The sequence below is a fragment of the Argiope bruennichi genome, chromosome X2 (assembly GCF_947563725.1).
Source record: "Argiope bruennichi chromosome X2, qqArgBrue1.1, whole genome shotgun sequence".
NCBI lineage: Eukaryota > Metazoa > Arthropoda > Arachnida > Araneae > Araneidae > Argiope > Argiope bruennichi.
This window is the reverse complement of record NC_079163.1, coordinates 94841017-94866315: the sequence shown is the minus strand read 5'-3', so window position 1 is coordinate 94866315 and position 25299 is coordinate 94841017. Positions and strand designations below refer to the sequence as shown.

The 25299-nt window shown below is 29.3% G+C and overlaps 1 protein-coding gene across 5 annotated transcripts in view; it reads left to right on the top strand.

Annotated features, from left to right (window-relative positions):
• Window positions 1-25299, top strand: part of LOC129960610 (glutamate receptor-interacting protein 2-like) — a 223371-nt gene that overhangs the window by 168856 nt on the left and 29216 nt on the right. Inside the window, exon 1 of one of the 5 annotated variants that reach the window (XM_056074138.1) lies at window positions 2293-2532. The exons of the other annotated variants lie outside the window; for them this stretch is intronic. Coding sequence (XP_055930113.1) covers window positions 2499-2532 — 34 coding nt within the window. The 5' untranslated portion in view covers window positions 2293-2498. Of the gene's footprint in view, window positions 1-2292; window positions 2533-25299 lie in introns of those variants that run through there. 5 annotated transcript variants of the gene reach the window in all.

Sequence of the window (25299 nt, the reverse complement as noted above, 5' to 3'; positions counted from 1 at the left end):
CAATTTTAGCCTTAAAACTACATACTAAATTTCATCGGTCTAGCTTGTTAGGATTTTTAGTTATTGTGTTCATAGAGCGACTGATTGCGTAGTTCTAAAAACGGTTTTTAGTGGCTTCAAAAGATCTACAACATGAAAATTCAACAGAATCTCGTGATCGAATTTTTTTATCGATCGCAATACTTATACGAGAAAATAAGAAATTATGCTTAAAGCACTCGATTTCGTTGCGGCATTGAATCAACTGAATTCCTTCTTTACAATTGTGACAGAAATCCCGTTCAATAAAAGCGTGAAAAGATTTTTTTTTTTTCAATTTCTCTTAAAAAATAAACAAATAAATTGAGAAAAATAATGCCCTCTTTAACACAGTTACTCATTGGTGAGGGGGGAGGGATGAAACTTACCACCCTTTTGGCATAGAATTTCGTCCAAGTGGCTCATACATCTACTGATGCTGATGTTTCAACAGATGGATACAAACCTGGGCTCATCTCCAACTGACAGTGTACATTTGTAGGTTTAATTTAAGATGTTTAACATAAATCTATATGCTTGATAAAATTTTTAATACGCGATTTTCTTTGAGTGTCAGGGAAATTTATGTTTTCTGGAATCGTAAACACTTCATATCTTTCATTTTTTTTTAAATTAATGTATAACACTAAATGTTTGGATAATTTTGAGGGTTAGGATCTTATTTGAAGATAATGCACAAAGAGAAAAAAGCTTGAAATGTTTTAACATCAATTGAATCAGTCGATTTATTGAGCCATAGAATGAAATATTGAAAGTCAAAATCTTAACCACACTGGCAAGTGAAAATGTAGATTACTTGTACTTGAACAGCTTGAGAGATTGCTCCTGAATGGATTTTGATCAAAATTTGACAGAAGTCTGTAAATATGGTGTAAAATGTATATATCAGATTGCATTAGTCTAAATCAAGCGTTTTAGAGTTTTTGTGTTCACAGTCAGACAGACGTAATTACTAAAATGTGTTTTTCGGATTCATTGAAGTCTGAAACGTGGAGATTTATCAAAATCTCGAGTTCGAATTTTTGACGATTACAATACTTTTTCTTTGTATGCTTCGAAACGAGAAAGTAAAAATATACGTTCATTTGTTTCACTTAATATTGGCTTAAAAAAAAGTTTTTTTATTTTCGGAATGTTTTTTTAAAAATTTCTTTGTTACCTGCTATTCGGGGATTTTCGCAGTATTAGAAAATAATGTTATAAAAGTACTGTGTTATTCGGGAATTCCTAACTGAATAGAACTCTTAAAGTCTTTGGAGCGCTTAGTGAAAATACAGTCGATTTTGCTTTATACAAACGAATTTTATTCAAATTCATCGGAAATTTGAATTTTTATCTTTGTGTCCTTGAATTTCTTATTTACACAATGTTAAAAATATTTCTCATTATCTGGACTGTCTCGGTTAATTCGAAATTAAAACTAAAAAACTATCAATTCTGAATTGTTTTTGTTCGTTAAATAATTCTGTGCCTTCAGTGACCGTAAGTGAATAATTTTTTAAGACCTCTCGAGGACTTTACTGCTGTACAGTGTATTCAGTGAAAAAATACTATACAAAAGTACTTCAAAAAAAATTTAAAAATGAACATATTAAATTTGAATTGTGCTGCTTATTGCACAACTGTTGTTTTCAAAATGCTGTATACTGCGTACTTGCTTATTTATTCATTAAATTTTTAGAAACTGTTGATTTTTTGACTATTATTGTAATTTAGTTTTTCAAATTATTTATATTTATTAGTTATACCTTATTTATTAAAAGTGGTGCCAAAAAATGAATCTTTACTGCCATTTTTAGTTTTAAAACTGTCGTTTTATCTTGCTATTCTTTTTATATTTTGTATTCGAATTGACTGATAAATTGAATTTTTATTGCGGTTACGACAGATTTGAAATTGCCAAGTGTATCTGTAAGAGTATTCAAAAATATGATAGATTAGTGTCATTACGCTTCTGCTGCTCTGTAAACCGCACAATTTTTCCGGTTCCTCCCCTTTTTCCCCTTCTTTGTAACTCTTTCGAAGCCATAGATCCTGTGAATGTTATTCCTTCACTCTGAAGCCCTCAACGACTGTCATTTCGTTTCCAAAATAGATCTGTTTTTTCCTGCTCTCTTCCCTTGCCTGCCATAAGTTGCCCTTAACTTTCCCTCATGCTCGCAAGAAAGGTAGGGACCCTGGCGGGATCCAGAAACAGGTTTGTTTTCAAGCAGCTCGCATGCTTCAGCCCAAGATGCATAATAGCATTGACAGTTCATCGATGCTGTGCTAACAGAGCAGTGTATGACAGTTTTTTTGCCGGCGATTTTTCACTGTTTTTAAATCCAATTAGGGCTATTTGTCAAAATGCGGTCATATAATTTGCTTCTTTAATCATCTTGATGGTACAAGATATTTTTCACATTTGTGGTCTTATTAGTTGATGGTAAGATTCTAAGGCGAATGAGTAAAAGGGTTTTATGATGAGTAATTACAGAGACTCATTTTTTCTCGGTGAGTAAATTTTTTTCTTCATAATAACTTAAATTTGTTGAAAAGAGATTTTTTTTAATGATGAACCCGATGAATTCTGATGAAGTTATTGCTCTCTATCTTAGGTTTATAAGTTAATGATAAAAATGTGTAGATTCAGTAAAGTATATTACATTGAGTAATTGCAGAGACTCGCTTTTTCTCGGCAAGAAATGTTTTCTTTATGGTAAGTTAGATTTGTTGAGAGAAAATTCTTACCCCCCCCCCCCGCTTTGTGTGAGTATTATGAGACATTTTTTTTTTACTGATTATTTGTTGCTATTCAGTTAGTAACTCATCTGGAATTAAGGTTCATGTGGATTTTTTTATGTGATTAAATACATATTTTACTGACAAGATTGTAGATTCTTAAAGCATCCATTCATATATATGCGAATTTTTAATATAATAGCAGCTGATATTATCTTGAAGAAAGTAAAAATCGCGCTTTTCCGCAAACGGTACGTTTTTCTTAATTTCTGTTAAGGAATGAAAATTAAGAGGGGAAAATACTAAGATGAAGAGGATTGAATTTGTTTCAAGTATTTCTTTTTAATTAAATTAATAAAAGAGAAGCATTTGAATTATATTTTTTATTTTATTGTACTTAATCAGCTATCAAAGAATATCTTTTAAGATTTATTATATTTCCCGCTCCAGTAATATATTTTCTCAATCGTACAAGTAAATTGTGGTTTCTTTAATTAGCTTTTCCTGCGGTTTCTATGTGTTCTGTCTATTTATATTGCGAAGACTATTATTAAATTAATATTTTATCTAAGGTTGTCTTTTATTTTACTTTGTTATTGCTGAATAATTTCTTAATAATAATAGACGTTGAATTTTAACGATTTTATCAGAAAAAAAATAGGTATACTTTTATACTAAATATTGATAACCATCTAATATTTAATTTATTGTTGGTGCTGTGACATTAGCCCGGTTCGAAACTGAAGGGACCATTAATAAAATTTCGGGGTTTCCTAAAGTTCGAATTAAAAAAGTTGGTTTGAAAAAAAATGTGTACAGCGAAAAAAAAAAGTGTCAATTTTTATGTTCTTAATGGCAATAAATATTTATTTTTAATATGTAATAGTTTAAATAATTAAACAATGTATAGTTTTATAATCAGTAAAGTAATATTTATAATTTACTTTTTGATCGATTAAAAATAATCCTTGTAAATTATTTAAATAAAGAAATAGCAGAAATTATACAATAAAACTTCAAAATAAGCAATGCAGTATTTGTACTTTCCATTACACTAACGAATTACTCACAACTTATTTTTTCGAAGTGTTTAAGAAATGAGAAAGCTCTCATTTTTGATTGAAAACACTGACTATCTGAGGACACTAGATATGGTCTATTATAAAAAGAAAAAAGGTGATGTACAAACAATTTTAGTTCCGACTTTGAATTATCAACGAATGACTATCAATATTAATAGGAAATTTAAGGGAGCAGAGAAAAATTGTGAATTATTTACAAATTCGAATTAGTCAAGTTTTCCGCAATTATATTTATTCATGTATTTTAGAAGTTCCTCAAAAGTGCCTCAAAGCTGGATTTGCATTTTTACTTGTTACCATACTTATTTTTTATGAAAGTGTTGAAAGAAAGGTCTTCTTTTAGTCCATTATTAGTGAATAATTAGATTCAATCTTGACATTTATGACTCCATAACTAAGGCTTGCATTTTTTTTTTCTTTTCACTTTTACCTTTATTACCCACTATTTTTTTGCATACCTCTGAAATACCCAGCATGCACTTGAGAGGCTGCGATGACCACCTGTTGAGATCTACTGATTTAGGTCATTTAAAATACAGAATACTTTTTTTTTGTGCGGAACGCGTAAGATACTTTAAAGGAAATATCTTTTTGTTTCTGTGAATATATGTTCATTTTAAGAAATTTTCTAAAGTTTGTTGTGTTAACCGTTTTTTTTTTTTTAAATTTATTGGTTGCTTCAAATAATAATTTGTTTGCCTTGAATTTTTCTGATTTGTTTTATTTAATCTCTTTAAGGATATTGTGACATATAAATAATAAACTCGTGATTATCCGATGAATCGAGTGGCACAGCAACAGTGAAAATCCATAAAATGATCGTAAAAGAATAAAATTCAATATGAAGAAAACTTTTGAGAAATTTTATTTACAATAATGATGATATTCACACAAATAATGATGACTCAATAAATTAGTTTTCTGTACTTGCGAGTTCGTTGACTTAGTTTCTTTTATTTACGAAAAAAAGGCCATTATTCCGTTATTTTTTTGTGTTTAAACATCATTCTTTTAAATGTATAATTGAATTTTTACTTTTTTGTATATGAAGTTTGCAAAGAGAAAATATTGTATTTGTCAATAAGTTTGAATTCGAGATTTTGATTTATCTCCACGTTTCGAAACGAGGAGATAAATCAAATCCTCCTTGCGTTCGAAAAACACATTTTTGATATTATGTCTGTCTGTGATCTCGATAACTCAAAAACGCTTTAAATTAAATGGGTGAAATTTGATATATACGTCAAATATTTAGATATCTATTCAGCTATGAATGAAATCCATTCATAGGAAAACTGGTTGTCTGAATATGATTTAACAAGATAGCTACAAAACGAAGAGAGTTGGATGTATGGGACAGAGATTTAACTTCTAAAGTATAGATGTTGGATGTATGGAACAGAGATTTAACTTCTAAAGTATAGATATGCATCACATTTGTAACAAAATTCGTCCGATAGGGTTGATCATCTGTTGGTCTGTTCTTTTGCATGCATACAAATGCGATAATTCAGAAATACAATAACATTAAGTAAATGAAATTTGGTTCACTCTTTTAGCATGCGAAGTTGTAAATGTTTATAAAATTTTGAAACACATCTGTCAAAGAGTTTTCATCTGTAGGTTATGCTTTCATAAGCATGTAAATGCGATCATTCAAAAACACAGCGACTTTAAAATATGAAATTTGGTATGTGATCTTGTGACTTCAATTTTGGATCTATGTCGAATTTTAGTTTAAATCAGTCTGAAAAAAAAAGGCGTAAAAAATACAAAAATGGCTTGCTAATAGGTTTTTTTTTATACTGTTGTTCGATAATGACATACGTTTAATGATATTTAAATATATTTAATAGAGAGAATACGACAAAGTTTCGAGTAGAATACTCCCGCTGATTTTAACAAAGTTTTGGAATTAGAAATCATGAATAATCGTAATATATGTGTATGTATACTTTTCCTTTAAGATTTTTCTTTTAGTTAGAATTATTCTAATTATTTTTTAAAAAAAATCTGTTTGATAAAATTTTAAAGACATAAGTCCCAATTTTTCTGCCCCACTGAATATTCGCCTGTATAAAAGAAAGAAATGTAATCAAACAAACAAATGTAATAATTTTTTTATTTTTAAAAAATTTGCCTCTAACGATATTAAAGCAACCAATTTAAAAAAACCAAAGACTGATTGTTTGAATTGCGTTGTTTTGCTTTTTCATATTAAATATGGGCATGCTGATTATTCTACGTTGTTTCAGGCCATAGAATGGGTTTTCTTCGTTAAATGAAAAACTTTTCATGGAAGCTAAAAAAATATAAGTTCAATATGAGCAAATAAATGTTTGGGGGAACTGACCGTTTTTGTTAAAATCTCAGCTTTTTGTATTCAATATGCTATAGAAAATCATGTTTATACAAACTATAATGGATTACCCCCTATTATTTTGATTGCTGAATTTCATGATGATCGAATAAATAATTCATGCTTTTATGTTCGTCTGGAATCGGATGACATTTTCGCAATTTCTTGTGAATCGTTCTTTGTGGGTGGGTGGAGGTATTGATTAGAACTTGTAACTGTGGATCTAATCTAAATGAATGAAAAATAATTCGCATAATTATAGACGTAATGATGAATACTAAATGAAAAACTTTAAATAGAATATTTAACTGTATGACTATGAGTAACTTCAACTTTTCCAGGTAGGTTAAAATATATCTTACCGTGTATAAATCTCCCTAATGGCTTTGCTGGGACGGGTCTTTATAGAATTACCATGCGTGAAAAACTAAGCAGAAGGTGGGGCAGTTTTTAACTCACTTGATCTCAAAGAGTTAATAGTTGTTTGCTGTTTGTATGCTGCTATTTACTGCAAATGTTGTTCTCGTGTACGCTTTGGCTGTGTTTTGTATTTTCGTGCAGAATAAAGTATCTTTATTCGTTATTAAGCCTGTTGGTCCTTTTTACCATATACCCACCGGTCGGATTTCCACCTAACATAATATATAATTGAGCTAGTTCCTTTATGTTTCATTCTGTTCACGTAGTTTTTAAAATATAAATAAAAACCGAATGTTTGCTTCAATAATATTGCGTACAAACGTAGATGTCGGGCAATCTGTTGTCTTAATGAATGAATAATCAAAAATACATTTTCACTGGTTTAATCAATTACAAATATTTTAACTGCAAATATATCATTACTAGAGTGTTCTGAAATGTGAACTTAAATTGACTAGCTTTAATAAGCTCATATTGTGAATTGTCCAAGGCCACAAAATATCTAAATCGCGCCTGTCGTGTACAAACCTTAAGAACAGATCAAGCATACAAAAACAAATAATTTTTACCATATGATATGAAGTTATAAGCGGAAAAGACGACCGCTAATGGGGTTCTTTGTCAGTGAAAGAAATATATATATTAGATAAAGTGTACAACACAAAGTTACGATAGCGTAAGACAAAATGGAATACAAAGTTACAATATGCGAGATTGTTTAGGACGTCTAGCTCATTGCACACTTGCTTTAGGTATTTCAAAGGTTTAATTCTGCTTCCTATTTGCCATTGTATCTATTATATCGAGTAAGGCTTGCAAAGTTTATTATTTATGAAACTATGTTATGAATTTGTATTCCATTAAATTTATATTGTACACTTTATCTAGTATATTCTTTTCTTCCATTTAATTTTTTGACAAAGAACCCATTCTTATGGCCACCTTCTATTATGTTTCTGCATATCTGTTCTATTCTATAAAATTTGTAAGCGATCTTTTAAGACACTGTGCACATATAGGCAACACTGTGGTGTAATAATAATAATAACAAAATAATAAAATGTTAAATAAGTAAATTTTTACATCACGGGTGCAATTTGTCATTTATTTAACATATTACATTTAACGAATTTCTAAGGCACTATTTTCGTCCGGGGGCATGTAGAGGCCCCAAACTGTTTAAAAAAGAAAAACGAGGTCGATTTATAAGGTCACATTAGCTTTTGATAATTGGTTCATAAAGTTTAGCATTTCGTTTTCTGAATAAGTAAAAGAATAAACGCCAGATTTGAACATCTCTGAATAAGACGGAAGATGGCACCCAGAAGAAGAGAATGAGGGCAAATGTTGGGTAATTCAATCCCCTATGGCGATAAACCGCTCTCTCCTTCACCCTAAAAAAGAAAAAAGAAAAAAAAAAAAAGGGGGGGGGGGGGAATGAAGTGGAAAGAGGAATCTGATACCCTGGTATGTGAGATAGCCTGTCCCTCCTTCCCCTTGTTTGCAAAGTCTGGTAAGTGAATGTTGTATTACTGAAGCACCGAAATTTCTGCCTTGCATCAAAAATATTCATCTTGTATTATTGCTATTGTTACAGAATCTGAAACTAAGGTCGTTTTATCGAATGGACACAGGTCAATTGCTGTTGTTTAGTTGCAGCAGCAGAGGGGCGCTATTGTTTCAAGCGCGCCTAAAATAATACTGTATTGTTTTTAATTTAAAAAAACAAACAAAATGGAATTACAATATAAATTTGTAATTAGAGAACTATTTAGGAGTAAGTATAGAAATACACTGATATTAAAAAAAACTGAAATGATATATATATATATATATATATATATATAATCCAATGAAACTCAGCATATCATTCGATTAAATTATCCGACTTCGAAGTGTCATTAAGGCGGCACCAGAGTTATATTTGGAACACAATAGGTTTAATTAGCTTAATTGATTTATTTTTAGCAACTTGCTTAGGGTTAATGCAAGGCCTTCTTATCCAATGGGCTGAATAGGCCGAACCCAAGGGAACCATTAATCCAAGAGTTTCTAAAATTTTAAGCTAATTTTATTTTTAACCAAAAAATATTTGATTTTAAATGTATTAAAAATAAAACAAGACTAGGGCTTGTAAATAAAAACCATCGACTTTGTTATGTTACATAACCATGTATATTAGTTCAAAAAATATTTATACGGGGGCTAATTATGGTTATAATAGAAAATATGTATATTATCGATTATAAATTAGGTGAGTACATGCTGATTGATACCTAATATCATGCTATAAAGAAAGAAAGAAAGAAAGAAAGATGAGAGGAGTAGTCGAAAGAGAGATTGAATTTTGTAATCAAACTATATATCGTTATATTAAAGATATATATTGCAGTACAATTTGGAAAGTGTTATTTTAAATATAATAGTATTGTTCATAAAGAGGGTGTTACGAGTGTGGTTATCTTTTAATGTACATTATTATACCTTCTAAATGATATAAGTATAAAATTGCTGATTATTTTGAAAAGACACCAATTTACGAAATAGTAAGTTTAGGTAAAGAAAAGGTGACATTTTTTTCTTCTTTGCTCCTCAATTATTATATTAGGTAGATATTTTCATCGGACCATTGGCGCTCACATTCCTAACTATGCTTCTAATGGGACGCCAAATTACATAGCAAAGCGTCTCAAATTTGTTAAGATGGCCCTGTTGGAATGTATAATTATGTTCCGTCACTCATTTTGCGATTTTATTTTCCTTAATCTGGCTTTCGCTCTTTATTTATTTATTTTGTAACTGTTTGTAAAGGAAGAGCAATCTCGTTTGTAGATATTCATCAAAGTTTAAAACAAATCAAAATGCAAAATTGATTTTCTTTTCTACGCGATGTAGCTGAATACGAAAATTAAACATAAAAAGAAAAGTCCAGCCAAGGTTTAAAAAAAAAATTATGCATCGTGCTTGTTTAATTTTGGACTATATTGTTCTTCTCATTGGAGGAAAGGGATATGAAAACGTGTGGTTAGAAATTAATTAATCAAATTAGTTAAATTTGACATGTGGTCTAATTCCTTGCGAATTGATTGCATGTTCAGAAAATTTTTCAGGTTGTTTGCTTTGATTTAAATTTAACGTTCCTGTTTTGAAGTTTTGAAAGATGTATTGTGTTATTGCTTAAATTTGCTGTTAAATTTGCATTTTGAAATTTCTGCTTAGAGCTATGCTGTTATCTGGTCACAGAAAAGTCTTTTAAAGCAACTTACAAATTCACCGAGCTTTTGGTTATTTGAGTTTAACAAAGATTAGCAGAGCTTTGCCAGTAATAACAAAATTCCGACACCAAAACAAGAAGGTAGAAATAAGAAACAACTGAAAATCTTTAACAATTTCGAAGAATTTAATGGCCAAATTATTACAGGAAAAGCTAGTTTATGTTGATTGGAATAAAAATTTTATTTTCTTAAAGTTTAATTTGTTTTCCAAGAAGGTAGAAAGTCAGAAAAAGAGTTTAAAGTTCTTCCATTTCACTTAGAATTCAGTTACACAAGTTTTGAAATTTTTATTAAATTTAGGATTACAATTAATAACATCCTGAAGTATGCATTGAATCCTTTTCGGTTTCTTCCTACTTTCTATATAATAGAGGTATCTTTAAAAACCGCCCTGATTCACAGAATGTAAAACAGTCTTCCATTTTAAGAAACATTACATTTTTGTGTATTTTGATTTGTATCCATTGTAAGAAACACATTTTTTTTGTGCATTTCGATTTGTATCCATTGAGAGAAACATATTATTTTTGTGCATTTTGATTTGTATCCATTATAAGAAACACAGCATTTTTATTTAGCATGTCTATTTAATCATTGTACCATAATAAAAAATGAAGTACACAGGTATACATTTTAAGAAATCTAACTGTTTTGTGCATTTTGATTTATTTCACTTATTTCATCATGCTTATTATTTCAGACTTTGAGTAACTTATGCTTTGAAGTTTTTTTAAATTCTTAATTGCATTGAAACTGGTTCGCTCAGTAAATGATGATTAAATGACGAATTTCTAATATTTTTTTCCAGAATTTCTGCTTACAAAATATGATACTTGTATATAATAAGTTTTATTACAATAGTAATATTTTGCCAAATTATCATTCTTTATTTTTCAAGTTCCGCTATTTCATTTGTATCTATTCATTAACTGTTCAAAATGACCATAAAAAATTCGTTTTAATTCTTAACTTGGTCTTGATATTTTTAACATAATTTAAGAGAAATTTATTGAAATTTAGGCTTTAAATTAAGTTGGGGATTAGCAGCTTAATAAGTACCTCTTCGGGCTGTAGCTGGTGAAAGTAGTCGATGGATAGGACCTATTTTGAGTTTATATATATATATATTTCATGATAGAATGTAAAAAATAATGCTTTTAATAAGGAAACATTCAACAAACTCACCTTGAAAGTAATAATTCAACAAAAATTTATTTTGTTCTTTTTCTATAAAATTATTTTCGCAAAAATCGTTCGCCTGATTTTGCCAATATTGACGAGTACAATACTAGGCTAAAATTTTAAGCTCGATGTTTCGAATTAGTGGTTCGAATTTACGTTATTGTTTTTACAGATTGACGTAGTATATAGAATGCACATTTATATTTTATTTTCTGATCTGATAACCTTATTAAGTAAAAAAAAAAAAAAAAAAAAAAAAAAATTCTCCCGCTCATAATACCTTGTTCTAGTAAATGGTGTCCACGCGTCTTTATTAAAATAAACAAAAGAAAAAAGGAAATTAACCTTTAACGTTCTTTTGTCATCCAAAAATTAATTAGATGCTTATGCTTTTCGGGTCGCATTCACCGGTCAAATTTCTTAAAAGACGACGCAATTATTTTGATTAGCAACCATAATTAATAGTCGTGATCTCGTAAAAGTTTTGTTCTATATTGTGTAGGAAAAAAAATGGTATCTGTTTTTAAGCCTTGATGACATTGTTTTAGTAAAAAAAATTGTATTACTGGTGTTGTAAGCCTAAAGTATGCATGCGACCCAATGTCCCCGTAACGGCTTTAATAGAGTGTTTAAGGTTAATAATCAGAATTGTTTGTTTAATATAAAAAGGTTATGAAAGTAATTGTGAGATAAGTGATAATACTATATGCAAATCTAACCAGAAATTTGTGGCTTCTCATTTTGACCGGTCAGGGTATGTTTAGTATTGAATTAAAATTATAATTTAGGTATAATCTTGAAATTCGGATTATTTAAAATTCTATCTATACGTTACACGAGTGCTGAAAAAAAGTTTTAAATATTTAAGTATAGTTTTGTCATTGATTAATTAAAATAAAGGAAAAAAATTATCATCCGAAACAAAGGAAAAAAAGTAACCTAGATTATTTGACCGTAATCACCTCGAATGATCGAAAATGCAGTTAATAAAGACACAATTTTAATTTTTTTTTTTTTTTTTTTTTGCCAAGGTTTTTCAAAATTACTTACTTGAAAGTTTATAGTCCTTTATACCACGTATAATGATTGAGACTTTTTTTGTTTTCAAATTTCTTACGTCGGCACAGAAATTATTTACGAAATCTTTAAATACATCTGTAGTTACAATGAATAAAATAATGAAATAAAGATTTTCAACTTAAAAAAAAAAAAAAAAAATCCTAAAGAATATAATGTTCACCAGCTTTTGTCGAAGCATGTGGCTTAAACGCAGACTCCTGAATGAAAATCATTTCATAGTAGATAAAAGGAAATATAATGTACTCTTGATGCAACATGGCTTTATCTAAATGATTGCCTCAAAAATAGGTGTATTTAATATCGAAAACAAATGTACGGTCCCGTCAATGGAAAGAAAGTTTTAGTAAGGGATTTATGCTTGTCGCAAAATTCTAAAATAGAAAATTAAGGATAAGAAGAGTGAAAATAACATTTTAAAATCAACTCAACGTATATCAAGAGAGAGGGGTGTATCCAATATTTACAGAAGAAATTCCATTTCTTTATCCCAATGTCTTTTAAACGAGTAAAACTTCATCAACACAAAGTTATAAGTCATACTTCGAAAAATACCGCTACCTTCCATGAAAAAATGGATACAAATTTTTCCACATACTCCTGCAAAATCCCTGTCTTTTCATTTTTGTACTATTGTGCCATAGTTTATTAAAAAGATCTAAGCATAAACCCACCACGATAGACTCTGAAAAGCAGTGGAATGGAAATCATGCTGCAGCCCTTCTATCGTGAATTTTATTTTTGCGTCATTAGATAAGTTTTGGCTTAGAATAACTTTAGGAATGAGGAAAAAAAACTTTTAAAACTAATTAAAATAACTTAATAAATTTAATTGGTAATTAAAGATTTTTATCTGACATCTACTGATTGCTATATGAGCTATGCCCATTATCTTCTTTTAAATACCGTAAAAAATCATTATTACGAAGATATCAGTATGATTTAGACGTTACTTTTATGAACTGTAAAAGTACTGAGAAAGCGGAGGAATTACCAGTTAAATTATTGTATTGAAAAAATAAATCCTCTTTTTAAACGAGGAATATAAACTTTATTTTTCTCAAAATGAGATTTTATTTAATAAATTTTTTTTCAAAGATGGTAATTAAAATTCTTTTTAAAATATCTACCACAAATTTGGCATATATATATGTTATTTATGAAATTCTCCAAGAAATGTATCAAAATATTTGTATATTAACATTCGCCATAAAGCTATGCAGCTTTTGAGATGTAAAGAAAGACCAAAATTCCTAGAAAAGCTTCGATTTCATATTAAAATTTTCATAATTTTCCAGCATTTTGAGATATTGCAAAATTTTTGGTTCATCCCCTAAGCAATGATTGAATGGTTATATATGCTAAAGGATATACCATTCTTGTGATTTATATTTAGTCGGGATGGTCTGAGAAAAGGTCAAATTTAATTGGAAAATGAAATTCTTGACAAAGTCTAAAAAGTTGTAAGCGTTTTATTCTTCAAATATTTAAAAAAAAATTATTTAAGCTTTGAAATTTAGTTCACGATTTATTACGTTTTAATCTAAACGCCTCTTAAAAATTTTAAGATATTATTCGAAATATTTTTTCAGGAAAGGACAAAAATAAACCTGGCATTAGGCAGCTACCTTTTCAATACAAAGTTTTCTTATTTTCTTTTTACAGTTGACTTTCTGCAAATAGATTAGTTTTATAAATAAAAAATTCCATGTTACTGAAATAATACTCATTTTTCTCGTGATTTTTATATGTTTTCATTTTTAAACTGGTGCAGACATAACTTTCATAAATATTTAGCCTCTCACTTATCTACTATTTTTCCACAGAGCGATTTGTTTATATAGATTAGTTTTATAAATAAACAAATATAATTTTCGTTTCCTTCTCAAATCCGTATTATTGAAATAATACTAATTTTTCTCTTGATTTTTGTTTTCATTTTAAAACTGGCGAAGACATAACTTTCATAAATATTTAGCCTCTCACTCATTTACCCCTTTTCTGCAGAACGATTTGTTTACTATAACTGTTGATATTTAAGTGAAAACTTCCCGCCTTTCGGAGGACTGTTTTTCTGTTTCCTCGTGATTTGCGGGTTAAAAGCACTTATTCTTTTCTCTCCCATGCCAGTGCCATACTTCCGGAGTCAAAACTACTTTTTTTTTTTAATGCATGTCGTTTTTAAATCTTGCTTCTTGACGGCCGAAGCAAAGTTATCTCTCAAGAAAGTTGAAACTGAGATCCACCATTTAAGAGAGAGAAAAAAAATATATAAAAATATATGACTTGCGAAAGCATCTATATTTAAACTGGGAGCGAGGGGAGAATGATTCTGTGAAGCTCTTCCACCGTTCACATCACTGTTTCAAATGAATGCTCGCTTTCAAGCTCTCTAACACTTTTTCTGAAAGATAATTTTGAGAGAGATATATGTAGAATTTACAAGGATTTTAGATTATTTGTCTTAATAGAGAGAATGAGAGTTTTTAAATATTGTGCTTGCCGGACATTTTTGGGGGTCTTATATTATTTAAATTGTTGTTAATATTATTATTTTTAGGTGATTATTGCTACTATGTTACCTCTGACATTTTTATAACGCTTGAGTCTAATTGAATTGCAATCGTTTTTTTATAACGTCACCTTATTGTATGAGCATGTAAATTATAATATTAAGTACAAGTAAAAATAATGTATATGTTTCCGTTGATGTGTTTTGTATGAAATAAGATATCTTTGTCGCTTTCTTTTATTTAATTTGACTTGTTTCATGTTTAGAAGGATAATATTTTGTAATTGATTTTTCACTCGCTTTCTGATGCCTTATATATTCCGAATTTTGAACATGCGTGTTCCTGATGAAAATAACATATTTTAATATTTTCAGGATTTAATTATCGATGAAATGATTAAATTTTTATTCCGAATGAAAGGTGCCATTTCTTTTCAAATTTGATAAAGAAAAGGGATTGAAATATTTCATAACATATATAATAACGAATAGTAGGATATATTAAAGATCAAAAGGGAAAAATATAGTTAAGGAATGCGCTTTTATTAATATAGCTATGGTGGTGAAATAATTTTTTTGTCAAAAAGAAAGATCAAAGATAAAAAACCACCCCCTCCTTTCTTTTTGTAATAAATAAAGATTTAGAATTTAAAATTAAGCCACAAAAGCATGAACCGCTGAAAGCTATTATATGAGGCACTTACGCCGCAATTAATGCTACAAAAAAAAAAAAAAAAAAAGGAAATTACTGAAGACCTTTTAGAAGTTAAAAGTGTAAATGTGATTAAAATTCCAATTTTTTTACAGAATATTTCTATCGGCACCTCACGTTTTTATAATTTGGTTTTCGACTTATTTTTGTTAAAAAAAAAATATTTCCTATTTTATAGTGCTCTAAAGGCGTGTTTCGAAAAGTTTTTATTTTTATTTTCATTATAAATTTCAACTAAAAAAAAATTTTTAAAAATTCTGAACTGTCGAAGATATGCATCATTTTTTTTACATGCATTAAACTCGTTATTTCAAAATTTTCAAATAGTTACAGAAAAAGGTAAAATGAACAAGCAATTACGAAAATAAAACGTCTTATTAAATTTTAAAGGATGTTTTTTTTTTGTCCAAAGAAAAACAATAAGGGTAGTTTTTTCCGGCTGTTATACATATAACGGTTTATGTTACTGAATTTATTAGTATGTGGACTTGGATATAACTAAATGCTGACTGAAAAATTAAAACCACATTAATATTTAAAATGAGGAGTACATCTGACTTAGACTTATGTATATTTATTTATTATGTATATTTTTCACAATGTGTACGATTAAAGTACGATTTTTCACAATGTGTACGAAAGTAAATCTTGATTAATAACAATAGTTGTACGATTTAAAATCAGCAAATCGGCATTGCTCTGATACAATCGCAGAAATCCCTAAATTCCAATTTGTCTGATATTTGTCTGATTAAGAGATGAGATTCAATAATAATGTTTTGTATGGTTTTTCAAACATTTTAAAATAATATAGAAGAAAATTCCTGACATGTCAACTTTTTAGAATCTTCACTTGTCTTCAAATTTGATGCAAACTTTTCGAATTTCATCAATTTTTGATTGTGAAATAAAATAATCTTCTTTTGACTCTCTCTCATCCATTGAAAATAATGCTATTTTCGCTTACGTTCCATGTAAGCACTTTTTTATATGCAACGTTATGAAAACGACTTTGTATGGTAGGAAACATAATTAAAGAACTTGAAACAGTTAACGTTAAACGCAAGTAAGAGACGATATTTGTAAATATATGGAAAATTATTTTGTAGAAATTCTGATGGAAAATATGCATTTCTGGATTTTCGCTGGTTGCAAAAACCTGATCTCCAAAAATGGTTTCGAAGTTATGGCCTATTTCTATTAGAGACCGAGATTCAGAGATTCTTCCGCACAATTCCAAGCGCTGTATGAAAGCAATAAACATCTGAGGCACTTAAATGAGTTAAACTGTCTCTGGAGTTTGTAGTGCGAAATGGAATCAGCTAGACGCTGAGCGCTGTTACAATTATTTAATTAGTGATCTACTGTCTGCTTATGTTATTGTTTTTTTGCAAATGCTGTTCTCGGCGCACGCCATGACTGTTTTATTACTAGTGCGTGCTTCGTATTTTGTGGAATTTTCATGGCATAAATCAACATTCCATTATCCAGCTTGCTGGACTTCATTCACTGTGCATTCACCGGAAGATTTCTGTAACAGCATTGTAATATAATAACAAAATGGATTGCTGTAAAGGTTATGTTTTATTTTACCTTCTACATTATCTGTGTTAGCTCAAGAATACGATTCTGCAAGAAGCTAAATGGATGAAATTTAGCATATGATTTTATCTTCAGAATTATAGATATTCATCAAATTTTGAACGCAGTCGATTGAAAAGATGCCACCCAAAATCCATACTCGGTTTTTCTCTTTTATATTATTAAGCTCAGAACGCGCCATTTTGTATTAATATCTGAGAAATAATGGAAAAGATCTCAGACATTTTTCTCTTCATATATTAGAATTTATATTTGCAAGTAATTAGTGAGCTCTCAAATGCCATGCATAGTTATATTTATCAAGTTTATAATATTGTACAATAAAAATTCGATTTATCTAAGAATTCGAATTAAGAAAAATAAAATATCTAAAAAGGAATACAGTTGAAAATGGCACTAAAGGTTTTCTTTTAATCATTTAGCAGTTTAATGAACAATAAATAAACAGTAAATAATTTCAATAAATAAAATGATAATAATTATATATAAACTTAATAATTAAAAAAATATTTTAATAGATAAGTGAAAGTGACCTTTAGAGAATTGACCTTAAATCGAAGCGAACTTGTACTCTAAAAATTGCTAACCACGTAAAACAAAGTAGACACGGTGGACACAAGCTACTGATGTATTTAGTTTCTACATTTTAGAAATAAAAGCATACAGTATTTGGTTTTGAATTTCGAATTAATTAATATAAATTCAAATTATGGATGATATTTTAATATTGTCTTGGAAAAAAAAATTCAATGGACCAAAGAAAAATTCGAATTAGTCAAATTTTATTATAATTTGAATATTTTGCAGAAAATATTGCAGTACCATAGCAAGAAGAATAATTCTCTTAGGAATATTTTCTTCCCATTAGTTCTAATTTACTAGGCATTTTTAAAAACACTGTAGCGTAAAAATATATTTTAAGGCTGTCTAAATGATTGAAATTCCATGACATTATTTATATTTATAAATAAGGTATAAATTATTTTATTTTTTGTAAAGGTTTTTATCTTCATAGAAGCTTAATTGTTCAAGTACACTAAAATAACTAAATGTATAAAGGTAATTATATTGTAAATCTTGATCTTTTACCATCATTTTTTAATTCACAATCAAACGCATTATTTTTTAGTCAGATTGTATACTTAAAAACAGTAGAAGCATATCATATCCTGCGGTGGAGGTAAAATAGAATGTGGAAGTTAAAAAAAATTCAGCTTTTATTAATGATGATTTCAAGGCTATTCATTGAATGTAATTTACTTGGACATTTTCATCATCCCCATGAATGATGTAATTATTCACATCATCCATATGAGCTGACCTAATGAGACATTAGATACTCGCTGGGACGTTCCTAGTTTTACGGATGTGTTATTAAGTTTTGCCTCTTTAATGAGAAACAGAATTTTTTTTTTCAAGCCAATCTGAAAAGACCTGTATCATTAACAGAGTTTTTGTGTTAATAAATTGCTATCATATAGGCCATATTTATGCGAGTTAACAGTGTGAAGTTATTATAGTTACTGCGAAACTTCATTTTCTTTCGAAGGCAACGAACTACCTGGGTTAGCGCATTTTTCTGGAAGGGTATTTTGTTTAACATTACTGAAGGTTTCTAATTCTTCCTTTTTTAATGTCGATATTAAGGGGGTAAGAAATATGGTTATGCTCACTTCATTCAGCAAAACACTGGCTATCTTCTTCTCCGAAAATTTCAAATTTATGCACGCCTATTTATTTGTATTTATTTATTATTGCAATTATTTATCTAGTGGTTGAGAAATCTGTGACACAGTTTAAGCCATTGGTTTTTTTATATTTCAGACAACTTTACAGCACACTGGTTCAAATGTATCTGATCAGTTTCAAAAGGGTTAAACTCTGTGTGGTAACTCCACAAACAATAAAAGAATTCAGAACCCAGATTCGAAAAATAAGTTTTTCAAGATCTAACTTTATTTCCTTTCGATTTTGTCTTTCATTTCAATAAAATGGTTTAAATTGATTTTAAACGCAATTTGTGGCAATGCTTTTTATTGCTAAAATTCAATTTTACTGCTCCTCGTATATTTCTCTCATGTGCGTTTACTAATGTTTTCATAAGTTTTTTAAAAAAGCTTTCTTTGGGCATTAATTCCAAAATGGAGTTTCCACTGTTATTAACCGGATAAAATTTTTCGGTTAGTGACTTTGATTGTGACTCTCTGTTAATTGTGTGACCTAACCATCGGGAGTAGTCTCCTCGAAACTTTCTCATACACCCTTATAAATTTTACTTCTGTATTATTAACTACTCACCATTTGCGAACAATAATTGTGGAAGTATTAGTGTGCGATCTTTGACGATTAATCGCTGAGAAGCAGTTAATACACAAGTACTCGAAAACCAAATGTGTACTTTGGTTTTCTAGGTGGGGTTTTTTTTACGAAAAATTAAACAAAATTTGACACAGAACTACAATTGTAGTCACAAAATCGCATACCAAATTTCATCTATTTAAGTCACTGCGTTTTTGAGTTATTGCATTTACATGCTTTGAACATACAGACTGATAGACGGTCAACCCCTCGACAGATTTGGTTCCAAATTTGACACATATCTACAATTTAGATACTAAATTGTTGTACCAAATTTTATCCATCTAGATCTTTTCATTTGCTTGTTATCGTGTTACCTTATATTCGGGCAGACTTCCTGGGAGTGGATTTCGTTCAAATTTAATAAAAATCTACAAATGTGGTGTAAAGACCAAATACTAAGTTTTCCCCATCAGTCTTAAAGTGTTCTGTGATATTTCGTTAAATAAATTTAGAAATGACTACACTACAGTAATCTTTTAAAATTACTGTGCTCGACTATTCATTTTCTTATATATGCATGTGTGTGTGTGCTTAAAAACTTCACTTTGGTTATGAAATTTCATTTCATTCGATTATAAAAAAGCATTAATTTCTTAACTGCAAGGGATTCCCACGTCTCTTGGTATGCAATAGCAGTAACTGTCTTAAACTGCTACCCAAGCAGGTCATCAATATTATTCCTGAAAAAGGGATAACTTTTTAAACTCTTAAAACGCCTCGAGCTTCCTTTTTACATTTTTGTATACGAAGTGTAGAAAAAGTATTGTAAACGTAAAAAAAAAAAAAAAAAAAAAAAAATCGACCTGGAGATTTTGACGAATTTCCATATTTTAAATCTGCCTGAGTTTGAAAAACACATTTTATGTATTGTGTTTGCCCGTCGGTCTGTAACAAAGATAATGCAAAAATGCTTTAAGCTAGACGGATGAAATTTGGCATGTTGTCTTTATACCAAATTTTTAGATTTCTGTCAAATTATGAGCAAAATACATTCTGAGAATGTTTATCTGCCCCGCTGTTCAAATATAAGCTAACATGATAACAAAAAAACAGAGCTAGATGGATAAAATTTGGCATTCAGATTCAGTATCTAAAGTGTAGACTTGTGTCAAATTTGGAACCAAATACAGCGAGGGTTTGACTGTCTCTCGGTCTGTGCTTTCAGAAGCATGTAAACACGATGACTCAGAAGCGCAGCGATTTAAATTTATCAAATCTCTTATGTGATTTTGTGACTACAATGGTAGTTTTGTGTCAAATTTTGGTTTTAATGGCCTGGGGAAAATGCGTCTAAAACACAAATTCGATTTTCGGATGTTATTGCCCATATGCCAGGGATTAATCACTAATAATCTTGCCAGAGACTATACAATAGATTCAGTGAAAATGCTAAATTTATGCTAACGGCTATTATTTCGTAAGTATTGTACGCCATTGCCATGCCGAGCGTTTTTCTGCCTACTCAAGGTACGTAATTTTTGCCAGGGGTGCGGGGTATTAGAAAGTACGCGAGAAAGTTTTGAGAGGACCACTCTCGCCGGTTCACTTTTTGTTTCATATTCATAGTGGAAAAGCCATGCTGCATTTCTCTTCACTAGTTAGGACTCGGATTCGCTGATAATAATATCGAAAACCGAATTTAAGTTTCCTCTTTAATCATTCAATTTAACAATAAATGGAGTTATGTCTTTGCACCAGCGACTGCAATATTTTTTAAGACTCAACCTGAAGAAGACCGTTTACCTAAGTTTATAGCCTTAAAGTCATCAAAACAATTCTAAGTCGGATTCGGTTCACAGTCACTTTTTAAGGAAAAGGGACTCAGAAAATGGACATAAGGGGAAGAATATTAATGAACTTTGATTTAAAAACCATGAAAAACGATTAGATTTGATTAAGTTCGTCGAATTCAGATCCAACTTAGGCAGAATTAATCAATCACCTTCTCTGGCTTTTGTATTTTTTTAACATCGATTAGGAGGAAATTCAAGGATGCGTTGTTTCAGTTGAAGGATTCAGCTAACATAAGTGATGTTATTATCGAATCTTGAATGCATGTAGAATGTTCATTCTAAAATATTCAAGTTACATATAGCAATCTTCTACTGAAGCGAATCTGAAGTAAAACGGTTCCTCATTTCTCTGCCCCTTATTGAATATTTCCCATTTTAAAATATGACAAATTGAAAAATAAAGAATAATAATGATGTATGTTTTTAAAAATGAACTGGGAACTGATCAAATCTTTCATTTAAAATAAGAAATTGGATATCTTGCCAGGAAATGACTTTTTGAAAATTGATCGCAATGATGTCAATCAACTATTGGGCATACACAACTAAGATCTGACTGTCGATGGACAGACATATAGAGAAACCTGAGTAAATCGCTCCTAAAGAAGCTGACACCGCAGACCCAGATCCATCAGAAAACAAAATGATAGTGGATGGCAAAAGATCTCGGTTATTTGAAAAAGGATTTTCAATTTTGGAGATGACAGACTCAAATAAAAAACATATTATAACTACAAGGCATGGGATTAAAAAAAATAACAGTAATTTACTATGAAGAAATTATTCGCGAAGAAAAACGGTCATTGATTATCAGAAGAGTTTGATAGATTTTATGAAGCCTTTGAGTGCCACATTTATTTGAATATGTTCTACTTTGTGTATAAAAGCTTTATTCTTTATTACATACATTTCGTCCTAATAGCTTTATGTTATCCTTGCCTGTAATGAATAAAAAAATCGCTCACATTTATATGCAGAATTAGACCCCGATTTATGATCTATTCGCGAGTTTCACTTATTACGTAACTTTACAATATTAACTGTATTTTTACTTATTTTCGTAGGGGGAACTTCATTATCTACTTATCTGTTAACGATAAGTATCTGCTGCAGACTATAAAGTATTTGCAAAAGTTCAGATTGGAGACGGTTTCTTATCTTCTTATCTACCTTACATGTGCCAAGTTTCATTTTAGGTGAACGTTCGGAGTATGTTTTGGTATTATCAGTTTAGTGCATCTTTGAACAATTGTATGAAGTTAGCTTTTTTTTTTTTTCAGGAAATAGTAACCATGAGGAATAGTTGGTTCTGAAATCAGATCAGTACCAATCAGTACCATCAGTATCAAAAATATCTATTTGATTACGAACTAACAACATTACAAATTTTATCATTTATTGATGAGGAGATAGTTTCTGTGATCGAATTCTTAATTAGCAATAAATCTAAGCTTGGTAAATTGAATGATTTTTTCAATTTTAAATTGAAAGAAAAATTATATATATGTAATAAATTCATTTTGCTATTTTCGTATTATTATTTTCAGAATGGATAAATATCCACTCCCCTACCCTCTGCGCATTTTTTCCAAAGACTTCCTATTTTGGAAGTATAAAAGACAAAAACGCTTTTCTTGGTGTTCCTTTTCTGTGTTTGTCATTTATCGATGAATAATTATTGTTTATGCATGGTGGTAATAGACGGGAATCCTTAAAAAAAAAGAAAGAAAAAAAAAATCTGAAGATTACCATTTATCTCTTTCTTCAAAAATTGTCGTTTTAAAAATGATTTGAGGACTGTAGTAAACATATTTTAGGATTTTAATGACTGCCACGTTCTTCAAGGATGCAAACACAATGCTAATCTGCCTACATAATGCACTCATTTTTTTGAATTTGTTGTGGAAATTACCTTTGAATGAAACTCTACATTGTATTCACATTTTCATATATATTTCATTGCTTTTTTGTATCCATTTTTTTTATTTATGTAATTAAAAGAACTGTTCAGATTTTACTGCGAAAAAGTAATTATAATAAAACATGAGAAATTCGAATTTTTCTTAAAATCTGTTTTTTTTTTGGGGGGGGGAGAGGTCCTTGTATATTCTGTAAATATAATGTTAAAATATCAGCTAGAATTCGAATTTCAGTTACCTTTAAGTAAAAAATAAAAATTACTAATTTCTTTTATTTTTGAATTATTTTTATTAATTAAATAAGACGATGCTTTTTCTGATCATAATATGAATAACTTTTTAAGGTCCTCCACATTTATTCGAGGATTTAAGTGTTATGCAGTGTATTAATACATTACAGCAATAAAAAAAAATCTTACTTTTATTTATTAAAAATGTTAAAAGACGAACCTTTGCTACTTTTTAAATTTAGAAATTCACTTAGTACTTCGGATTTTTGGATAAATAGAATTTTTGTTATGATCCTGTCATCTTAAAACTAGGTAGGTAGGTAATGTAATTCTCTGGAGCAGTTTCCCAAGATTCAGATTCATTTCTGTTTACTTGTGGAAGACTCATCCATGTCTCAAGGTGGCACTTTTTTATGTTTTGTGTTTCTCCGCTGATGCATAGTCCTTGATAGTTATCTTCTGTTTCAATTTTTATCTCCCACATTTGAGCAAATTTGGTTTTTGACACTCCTACGATTTAAAAGTAATACGATAACGATAATGTAATATATCAGGTACTCATATTTTTGATTCTTAAATTTTGTCGAGAATTTATTGCTCGCTAAATTGAAATTCTTTCTGTAATTTGGGCTCGATCCCTTCTATTAAGATTATTTTTGTCCTCAAAGAAGTTTTTCCGTTCTTATGCGCTAGTAAATAAATAGTGAACACTTTCGCGGCTTTGAACGCCTTGCTTTTACATCTATTGCTTGTTTTAGAAGGGAAGCAGGCTTCTTTTCTTGTTTGTCTTTCCCCGATTGCCGTCGAAGATAATTTCAACACAGCATCTCACTGAACTGCATGTATGGTCTTGGTGTCATGTTTGAGATGAATGCTGTGTCAAATAAAGGACTTTGAAGTTAAATAAAACAATATTTATTTACTGTTTAAAAAATGAACAAACAAAAATTACATTTTTATTTCTCTTAGCATTGTTTCAATATATGCAAAATTTTAACTTCAGGCAACAAGTTTATATCATGTAAAAACATAGATATATTATTGAGATCATAATTTTATTGGTATAATAAAATATAAACGACTGATTTCCATTTCATTTGAAATTTCAAATAGCTTGTAAAATATTTTCTATAATATAGTTTAAAAGTTATTTTGATTTAGATTATTTTGCAATATTTTTATTGTAAAAATTTCAATGATCTCTTCGAATTTTCTGTGAAAAAGATGGTTTTAAGAATTAAAAAAAGTATTGCTTACGAATGATAAGAAGTCTTGAGACTTGGAGAAATGTTCACGTGGGAAATTAAATGTCTCATTTAAAATATTATATTGGTCTAAATTTTATACTGTCTTTTGATTACAATTAAAATGGAAAATGAATCATGGAAAATTCAGAAAAGTATGATTTCTGAAAATATAAAAAATCTGCAAATCTTAAGCATTTTTTCAACTAAATATGAGTGTAAAAAAAGTGACATGATTTATTTTCATCTGTAGTAATAATAATACAAAAAAAAAATTGTAAAAATGATATATTATAAAAGCAAAGACTAGTATGTTATGGAGTGCCGCGGATTAAATGAAAGTAAATGCGAAAATTATGAAAATTCAGAAAAGTATGATTTTTGAAAATATAAAAATCTGCAGATCTTAAGTATTTTTTCAAATAAATATCATTGTAAAAAAGCGATATGACTTATTTTTCCCGCTAATAATGAGAAAGCAAAGAAAACCAATTTCCACCCAACATTTTTGTAAAAATGAAATATTATAAATCCAAAGACTAGTATGTTATGAGACGCCGCGACGTGACTAGTTCATTTGTATCTCCATATTAGGACTTGGAATAACGATTTAATTTATAATTTTTTGAAAGAAGATGAATATTTGAATTAATTTTAGTTGAACTGTTTGTTTATTTATTTGAGTATTGAATTTTAAAGTATTGAAAAAAAAAATTGAAAAAATTCTGCTGGAAATTATTTGAAGATTTTAAAATGATTGTCGTTGCTCGA